General features: G+C 48.9%; 1 protein-coding gene across 1 annotated transcript; it reads right to left on the bottom strand.

The window, feature by feature from the left end:
- Positions 1-845: 845 nt before the first annotated feature.
- On the bottom strand, positions 846-8,854 carry LOC142768941 (adult-specific rigid cuticular protein 15.7-like). Its single transcript, XM_075871546.1, has 4 exons — positions 8,828-8,854; positions 8,207-8,305; positions 6,988-7,367; positions 846-1,090 (listed from the first exon to the last, which is right to left on the bottom strand). Exons 1-3 carry the CDS (start codon positions 8,837-8,839, stop codon positions 7,065-7,067), a joined length of 414 nt encoding a protein of 137 aa, XP_075727661.1. The 5' UTR covers positions 8,840-8,854; the 3' UTR covers positions 846-1,090; positions 6,988-7,064.
- Positions 8,855-9,585: the final 731 nt, after the last annotated feature.

Genomic DNA, 9,585 nt, shown 5'->3' with positions numbered 1-9,585 from the left:
ATGATTACATGAGTGAACCAAGTTCTCTGCAAGCCTTACTGGACTGACAGAGATGCAGTGTCGCTTGACCAACTAGCGAAGACGCCAGCCAAGCTGCTGTCTAGAAAAATCATATATTGAAAGGCTTGAATTCGAGTTGGCTCGCACACGTAGTTTTAGCTTCTTCTACTTATGGCGTGTAGTCCAAATGACATCATGTAATTATAAGCCTGCTACCAGTTCATGGAAATCTGGTCGCAGTGGTTTGAACGTTTGTGGGTCTTTACTTCTAATACTATGACTCAAATACACGTGATGGACTAAAGCTTCCGAAAACTATTACAGAGAATGTCGCTGGAGACAACGTTTGACAAGCGAACTTTGTCAAGGCGGCGCTGTTAACCGGACGAGGACATGTCAACTTGACAAAACACTGTTTCCAGAGACGTTCTTTCTCGAAAAACTGATCGCTTCAAGCCTCTCTGCTCCTATGAACTTCAGTCTAGTTTGGTACTAAAGTTCTGTAAGAACACCAGGGGAAGTTGGCGAGTCAGCTTCACCAGGTCTTTTTTTTGTTACTGCTTTCCAGACTTCCGTGATGTTCTCTGCAGAACAACGGCAGTTTGGATATTTCGAGTGGGCAGGGTTAAAATTCAGCTGAACCGAACATTCCGACTTATTGTTACCTAAAATATCTCACAGTTTAAAGTACGAGATATGAACAGTATAACAGATAACTCACAAAATTATCAACTTTGGTACACAAATGGATCACTGGTAAATGCTATACTCAATGATACGACTGCGAATAGCTTTTGATCCCATGACATGAGAGCTTTGAGAAAGACCAAACGTGCAAGCATGACTACAAGAATATCGTAACATTTATTTACACTACACTTTTAAACAACTTTTGTGCGGTGGCACAAGGCACTGAATATCAGACAATGGACAAGAAAGAAATATCACGAGCCCATGAGGACAACGCCGCTGAGTGGTTATCGTCTTGACATCAGGAAGTGCACTCGACGTCCTCTGTCATTTTGAACGGTAGGAAAGTTTACGTCGTCTTGCCGAAAAGAAGAAAAATTCAAAAGCCACAGGAGCAGTGCTGAAAGGCATCCGAAGAATGAAAGAATGCTTATTAGAGACCTCTTATACCGTTGACCCCCCACTTATTTTTTTAAACTTGTAATACGGATAATGTACTAGGTAGTGCACAAAATCGCGGAAATGCAAAAGGCAAGGTAAATTGCGAAGGCTATGTTACACGGATTAAATACTGGTTTAGACTAACCGAGATTCAGAATTTCGTAGTCGATGGCAAAAGAGGCAGCTTTGAACTGAACGGTTACAAATATTGAGTACCCTGTCACTACGCAGCCTTAGCCACTGTCTGCTTATCAGATATTCGAGTTGAGCGGTCTTTGCTATTGAACCAGCTTATACTATATACGTTGTACTGCTCACCACACTATAAAGCGAACACCTGAGGAATGGTTGTATAAAGTAAGTTACATCTACGTCACTGAGCTCTGCCCAAAGTCTGGAAACAGTCAGAAATATAAACACTACAGCAGCAGGGCAGTATAATAAAAACCCTCAACTACCAAACTTTTATCAACTGTTAGCCCAGGTGCACCATAGAAGTCAAAGGAAATAGCATGTATGTGAAAGTACCGCTGCAAAACTTTAGACACATTTAGATGGGTTTTCTCTTTTTTTGCTATCTTACTAATGCGTTGCCTTGCCACAGACTAATTTTAGTCATTTTGCTTCCTGTCTTTCATTATTGTCTAACATTCATTATTAATTACTTTGTTATTTCCTACATTGTTTTTATAGCATGTATCGATTTTATCTGCTGACAATATTGCTACAGGGCGCCACAAATGAACATTGTAGAAAAGAGGACGATGTTTGGGGCGAGCTCGTGCAGACCGGGCTCAATATTGTGCCTGCCTGTTTACCTAAAGTAAAGGCATTTTTCAGACGCCTTCTCCCCGTAACATTTTGGTGGAGAGTGCGGGTCTTTCCACAGTCAACACCACGACGATTCTACGCAGCGGACGTTCCTTGGCTGCCTGTGCGATGCCTGATCAAGACGAGCACGAGGATTCTTCGGAGACTACCCCAACCGTGCTTCGTCCAACTACGCAGCAACCAACAGCGCCGCATCCAGCTGCAACTAACCGCATCGTCGTCCTGACTCAACCGCGTGACCCAGGCACATTTTCGGGCAGTGACAGTACCGACGTGGAGGAATGGCTTCAGCTGTACGAAAGGGTGAGCGCTCTTTACAACTGGGATCCGACGCTCATGTTGGCCAATATTATTTTCTACCTTGACGGTACAGCTTAAGTTTGGTTTTCCAACCACGAGGAAGATATCACGAGTTGGGACATCTGTAAGCAGAAACTCATCAATCTCTTCGGCAAGCCCATCGGGCGTCGTCGTGCTGCGCAAAAAGAACTAGCGTCCCGACTCCAGTCCGGCACCGAGTCGTACGTCACATACATACTACATGTGCTCGCCCTCTGCCGGAAGGTTGATGACAAGATGCCGGAATCTGAAAAGGTCGCGCACATCCTCAAAGGAATCGCCGATGACGCCTTTAATCTCCTCGTATTTCGCAACTCATCGACCGTAGACGACGTTATTAATGAATGCCGACGCTTCGAAGACGCGAAAAGTCGCCGTATCACTCCACACTTTTCGCGTCTTCCCAACACGGCTGCAACTGCGAGGACGCCCGTTTGGCACCAGCCCCTGCTGCTTCCGACAATATCGTGCGCATTGTGCGCCACGAAATCGAGGCAGCATCTCCCCTGTCTGACCGAGTCGAGGCCCCTGACGATTATCGCGCCACGATTTCTTTAATCAAGAGTGTCGTACGCCAGGAACTGGCCAACGCCGGACTTCAGACGCTATGCCCCGTTAACCGACCTGACTACCGATTGCCCAGCACACCTAATATGTCCCGCGGACTGAACAACCGCCCACGTTACCGGAACCCGGCAGAATGGCGAACTTCCGATGACAGGCCGATCTGCTTCAACTGTGGACGAGTGGGCCATATTTCACGTCGTTGTCGCACTTCCTGGGGTTGGCAGCCATGGTCGCATTATGCCAACACCCGACGCCCCCCTTCTGGCTCTCGGATGCCGATCTACACGGCACAAGATGATGCTTCGCCATCCAGGCCCACCCGACCAAGCCGCTCCCCGTCGCCCTCTGGACGCATGTCCCGCTCAACTAACCGACGTCGCTCCCCCTCACCCTCCTACCACCAGTCCTCGGAAAACTGACGGGCGCAGCTCCTAGAGGTGAGCCTGCTTTGACGACCCGACCCCAAATTCCTCTACACGCGATACCCGGACACAACAACTTGATTAAAGTAAATGTTGACGGTACTTCTGTGGCAGCACTCATTGACACCGGCGCTCACATATCAGTCATGAACTCCAACCTTTGTGCTCGACTCAAGAAAGTGCTCACTCCTGCTCCGATCACTCTTGTCCGAGTAGCTGATGGTGCAACACCAGCGGTCACCGGGATGTGTGCCGCCCGTGTCACTGTTGCTGGACGTCATACCACTGTTCTGTTTTACGTACTGGACCACTGCCCACATGACATCATATTGGGACTCGATTTTCTGTCGGAGCATTCCGCCCTAATTGACTGTGCTGCTGGTGTTGTTCAGCTTGTCCTACCACACGCCGTTGACCCTCCTGATCCTGCGCCGCCAAAGCTATGCTCCGCCGACTTTGTCCGCCTATCTTGTCGAGCTGTTACGTATATCGACGTCTCTTTTGATCCACCTGTGGCTGACGGCGATTATGTCATTTCGCCTAATCCTACAGTACTCTGTTCGCTCAATGTTACGTTCCCCCACACCATCATCACAATGAAGAACAACGTGGCATGTCTCCCTATTGTGAACTTTGGACTTTGCCCTGAAGTGCTGCCACGAGGAATATCCCTTGCAACCCTTGCCCCGGCCGGCGACTACCACATATCGGCCCTAACAGAGAATACACTGTCATCTGCAAGTATTCAGTCGCGCAGTACACTAGACTGCATAACTGGAATGATTGCATCTGATCTCCCGGCCGAGCATGTGTCTGCGCTTCGTGGCCTTCTTGCGTCGTATCAAGACGTCTTTGATTTTTGCGACCGACCCCTAGGTCAAACGACCGTCGTAAAGCATCCGATCAACACCGGTGATGCAAGTCCAGTAAACCGGCGACCCTATCGAGTTTCCTCCACCGAGCGCCACGTGATCCAGCAAGAAGTCGACAAGATGCTTGCCCGAGACATCATTGAACCTTCTTCAAGTCTTTGGGCTTCGCCCGTTTGCTTGTGAGAAAGAAGGATAACAGCTGGCGCTTCTGTGTCGACTACAGAAATCTTAACAAGGTTACAAAAAAAGACGTGTATCCTCTGCCGCGGATAGACGACGCTCTTGACTGCCTTAGTGAAGCAAATTATTTCTCTTCCATCGACCTCCGTTCCGGGTACTGGCAGATATCAGTTGATGATCTGGACCGTGAAAAGACGGCATTTATAACTCCCGACGGGCTCTATCAGTTCAAAGTAATGCCGTTCGGGTTATGCAATGCCCCAGCTACATTCGAACGAATGATGGACGCTCTTCTTCACGGTTTCAAGTGGTCAATCTGCTTATGTTACCTTGATGACGTCATTGTTTTTTCGCCAACTTTCGAAACTCACCTCGAGCGTCTCTCAACAATTCTTTCGGTTTTCCGCAAAGCAGGGCTCCAACTAAACTCGTCCAAATGTCACTTCGGCGGCCGGCAGCTCACTGTCCTTGGACACCTTGTCGATCCTGAGAAAAGCCGTGCCGTCAAAGATTTCCCTGTGCCGACCTCTGCGAACGATGTTCGAAGCTTTGTGGGCCTTTGTTCTTACTTTCGTAGATTTGTGCGGAATTTTGCTGACGTCGCACGACCGCTCACGGAACTACTAAAAAAAATGTGACTTTTGTGTGGGGACCTGAACAAACCAGAGCATTCGTTGAACTGACGAGTAGACTTACGACGCCGCCGATTCTCGGCCACTTTGATATATGCGCTCCAACGGAAGTGCGTACCGATGCCAGCGGCCACGGAATCGGAGCCGTTTTGGCACAACGACAGCATGGCTGCGAGCGCGTTATTGCATACGCTAGCCGTCTTTTATCGCCAGCAGAGCGAAATTACTCCATCACAGAACGCGAATGCCTTGCACTCGTCTGGGCAGTGGCTAAATTTCGGCCGTATTTGTATGGACGCCCGTTCACGGTTGTCACTGGTCACCACGCCTTATGCTGGTTGTCATCCTTAAAAGATCCTTGTGGACGTCTCGGCCGGTGGGCTCTACGGCTACAGGAATATTCCTACACGGTTGTCTACAAATCAGGTCGCCACCATGAGGATGCTGATTGCTTGTCGCGTCATCCAGTAGACCCAGCAGACCTTTCTGAGAGCGATGACTCTACTTGCGTTTTGGCACTTTCCGCGTTTAGCAACATCGGAGATCAGCAACGCCGTGATCCTCACCTCAGAGATATAATCCTTCGGCTTAGTGGTCCCACAACTCCTCCGTCTCTCCGTATGTTCCTGCTCCAAGATGGCGTCTTATATCGCTACAGCATGCATCCTGATGGACCTGAGCGGCTGTTGGTCATACCACAACATATGCGTCAGACTGTCCTTGCACAGTTGCATGATATGCCGACAGCTGGTCACCTGAGAGTTTCAAGAACTTATGACCGCGTTCGACGTCGCTTCTTTTGGCCCGGTATTTACCGATCCGTCTGCCGTTACGTCGCCTCATGCAAATCCTGTCAACACCGCAAAAAACCAGCAACCCTTAAAGCGGGACACCTTCAACCCATTCAGATCCCATCCGAACCATTTTATAGGATAGGTGTTGACTTACTAGGACCGTTTCCTCTATCGGCCAGCGGAAACAAGTGGATAGCAGTTGCCACGGATTACACCACTCGGTATGCCATCACACGGGCCCTTGCTACCAGCTGTGCGACCGACGTCGCTGACTTTCTTCTAGAAGACGTCATATTACACCACGGCGCTCCTCGGCAACTGCTTACCGATCGCGGTCGCTACTTTTTATCAAAAGTTATCCAAGACATATTGCACTCTTGCGCTACAAAGCACAAGTTCACAACGGCGTATCATCCTCAAACCAACGGGCTGACGGAGCGGCTAAATAGAACCATCACGGACATGCTCGCCATGTATGTTTCTTCCGACCATCGTGACTGGGACACCGCCCTTCCATTTGTAACATTTGCTTATAATACGTCTCGGCATGACACTGCAGGTTTCTCGCCATTTTTCCTCCTGTACGGACGAGAACCTACGTTGCCTTTCGACACGCTCCTTCCTGCCGTTGGCCACACGTCAGAATATGCCCGCGATGTGATTTCTAGAGCTCTAGAGGCGCGTGAGATTGCTCGCCAGCGTCTGAGCGATTCGCAGGAACGACAACGACAGGTCTACAACGCGTGCCATCGTGATGTCCACTTCAGTCAAGGTGACACAGTCCTTCTCTGGACGCCGTCGCGGCGAGTTGGCCTGTGCGAAAAACTGACTTCACCGTACTCGGGTCCGTACCATGTGGTGCGCCAAGTCACCGACGTGACATATGAAATTCAACCTCTTAACGCCACCAGCGCGCGATCGTGTTCTGACGTTGTTCACGTCACTCGCCTGAAACGATATTACTTAGACCAACCAGGCACCGAGACGGTGCCTTCGCCGCCGGGGGTGATGCTACGGAGCGCCACAAATGAACATTGTAGAAAAGAGGACGATGTTTGGGGCGAGCTCGTGCAGACCGGGCTCCATATTGTATGCCTGCCTGTTTACCTAAAGTAAAGGCATTTTTCAGACGCCTTCTCCCCGTAACAATATGCTCCATTTCATAGCCACTAGTTGGAAGCAGGGTGCAAAAATTATATATCGACAAACATGTACTTACAGAAAATAAATCTGGTGAAGAGACGCATAGAACAGAGGAGAAAAACGTGGTATCACTAGGGAAAGGGCGACTACTTTCTAGCCGTAGTATCCATGGCCTCCGTATCCACCGTGTCCGTAGGCGGGCACCGTCTTTCCGTGCGCCGAGTGATAGGGAGTGGCGGCCGGCAGGCTGCTCTTGGTTCCGAGCTCGTTGGTCTTCACCTTGGCCCGGAAGCCCCACTTGTCGGCCACGTAGTGCACCTGCCTGTGGCGGCCGTCGATGTCGCCCAGGTAGTACGAGCCGTGCACGGGGCCGTACGCCGCGCCGGTCTCGTGGCGGCCGTTGACGGCGCCGTAGCCATTGACGATGTCGTAGCCGAAGCTGTAGTGGCCGTGGTCCTGCGATGAATAAATAGGGAAACGCGGCACGTTTTCGGCTGATTAATTATTATCGCCTCTCGGTAACGCTAATGCAGCGTTATGTCTTATTACTGACAATATACAACAGTAGTGACGCTTCCAAGGCCCCTCTGCTGTGTGCTCGTCGCTACGTGCATCTCTTTCTGCATCTTTTTCTTTGCACCTCTTTCAAACAATAAAGTCTTGATCATGGCTGAACCGAGGTGTTGAGAAATGTCTCCGGCATTACAGCACGAACAAGTGCACATGTCCGAAGATGCTGGCTGATGAATAATGAGTAAGGAAGGGCACTCGAACAGAGATGTGTTCATAAATAGTGTCTGAACAGTGAGTTGCTATCTGGGCAAGCTGCTCTACGTTCAGTGTTGCCTATATAGAAAGCCATTGGAACGTGAACGAGCAGGACAGAAACAGACGATCTGTCCTATTTGTTCAGGTGTCCCTTTGCTTTCCCGTTTTCATCATAAACGAACGTGCACAGAGGACGCAAACAGAACAGACACTCCTATTAGTCCACAAGGTTGAACGTCTCTCAAAGTGTACTACCAGTAGTGCCATAGACTTTAGTATAAAACGCGATCACAAAGTAGCTTGAAATTATCTTTAAAAAATTGCAGACGTACAGCGTTTGGCAATGTGATGATACCACAACTGCAAACTAAAAGAAAAAGTGGAAAATATATATCGAGTCAGGTTACATAGTACAATACCAGAATTTTTTTTTCGAAACTGTTCCTGTTTAACGCGGCACTGGCGTGCTGATACCCCTGAGAGCTTCTGACAAAATCAATTGCGCGAGCTGCACCGGCAATACCCACGTTCTGTTTTCTGTATGTCCTGCTGGAACCACCGTGGTGTCCGTATCCTCCGTAACCTCCGGCAAGTACCGTCGTCGAGACAAGCAGCAGCAGGGTCACCTGCAAAGTGGCATGAAAGCGACGATCAGTAAACTACGCTGGGTTCCTTTGACGTTTCCTTTAAATAATGAGAGGCCGCTTGAATGGTTTACCCTTTCTTAGTGATGTGATCGTAGTTATATTATCGACTTCCGATATATGGAGCCAGTAGTCAAATGATAATCTTAGTACACACCTTGTTGATTTTATGCTTGCATGAGTCGCGACTAAGCCAAAGGCATGATGATTCTATCGTTGACCAAGGCGTCAATACTTCAATATGGGAGGAGGAGAGGTGTGCAAAATACATCACCCGTACCATTAGATTTATATGTGCGTCAAATAAACACAGGGTACCACCATAAATAAGCAGTCTCTCACAATGGCGCCTCTCGTAACTACTCTGGCAATTCAATCTCACTTTCACAGGCGCTATGGACAGGGCGTTTTGCAGTGATCTCAGAAGCTACGACATTCGTAACAGCTTCAAATACCGCCTGTTCTACGGCCACCCCGGCTTCGTACGTTGGGCGACCGACTCACCTGAGCAATCATGTCGGCGGTTACGAGTGCACGGTCTGCAGTGAGCCTTGTGGGTGGAGGCGGTTCCCTTTTAAAGGGTCGTTTTCGAAGTGAGAAACGCATTCTTGTTGTCTCTTTTGTTATTTGACAGGCTCTGCTCAGGGGGGCACAAAGCACTTTCACCTGTTATTACGCGCGCTCAACGAAATGGCGTGTGTCTTTTCTTTTTCTTTTTTCGAAAAGAAAAAGCTGAGAAAATAGGACCAGTCTTTTTTTTCCCTCCCGGTGAACGCGGGGCACATGTTTTCGAAGTATGCCATTCTCCATTGACTGGTTGTCAGTTTCCAACTCAAAAGCTAGAAGACACAGTTCCTAGTCTGCCTGCGTGATATCTTAAGCTCACCTCGCATGTACAGTCGCCGGATGGCGACCTTGCGCCACGCTTACGCTCCGACGTCTTAGTTAATGCGTAGTTCATCGCTCAAGGCAAGCTGTAAGTCGCTAGTTTGACTGCGAAATAGCTCTCGTTAGTAACAGCACGTCCACTGGTGCTTTGTGTGATATGTATTTATATCATAGTTATGAACGGCGCTTAAAGAACACACGGAGCACTAATGGAGAAAACCACACCGACACGAGTGCCAGACTCGTAACTAATTCTCATTCACGTCAACACACACATGTATACAACAACGCAGTCCGAAAAACATGTGACACAGCACGAAAGGTTTGTCATAAAAGTTTATTCAAAGAAGATACCTCCTATTGTTGCAAGGCGA

Source organism: Rhipicephalus microplus, chromosome 1 (assembly GCF_043290135.1).
Source record: "Rhipicephalus microplus isolate Deutch F79 chromosome 1, USDA_Rmic, whole genome shotgun sequence".
Taxonomy (NCBI): domain Eukaryota; kingdom Metazoa; phylum Arthropoda; class Arachnida; order Ixodida; family Ixodidae; genus Rhipicephalus; species Rhipicephalus microplus.
The sequence above is the reverse complement of the archived record's forward strand: the minus strand, read 5'-3'. Positions and strand labels throughout refer to the sequence as shown.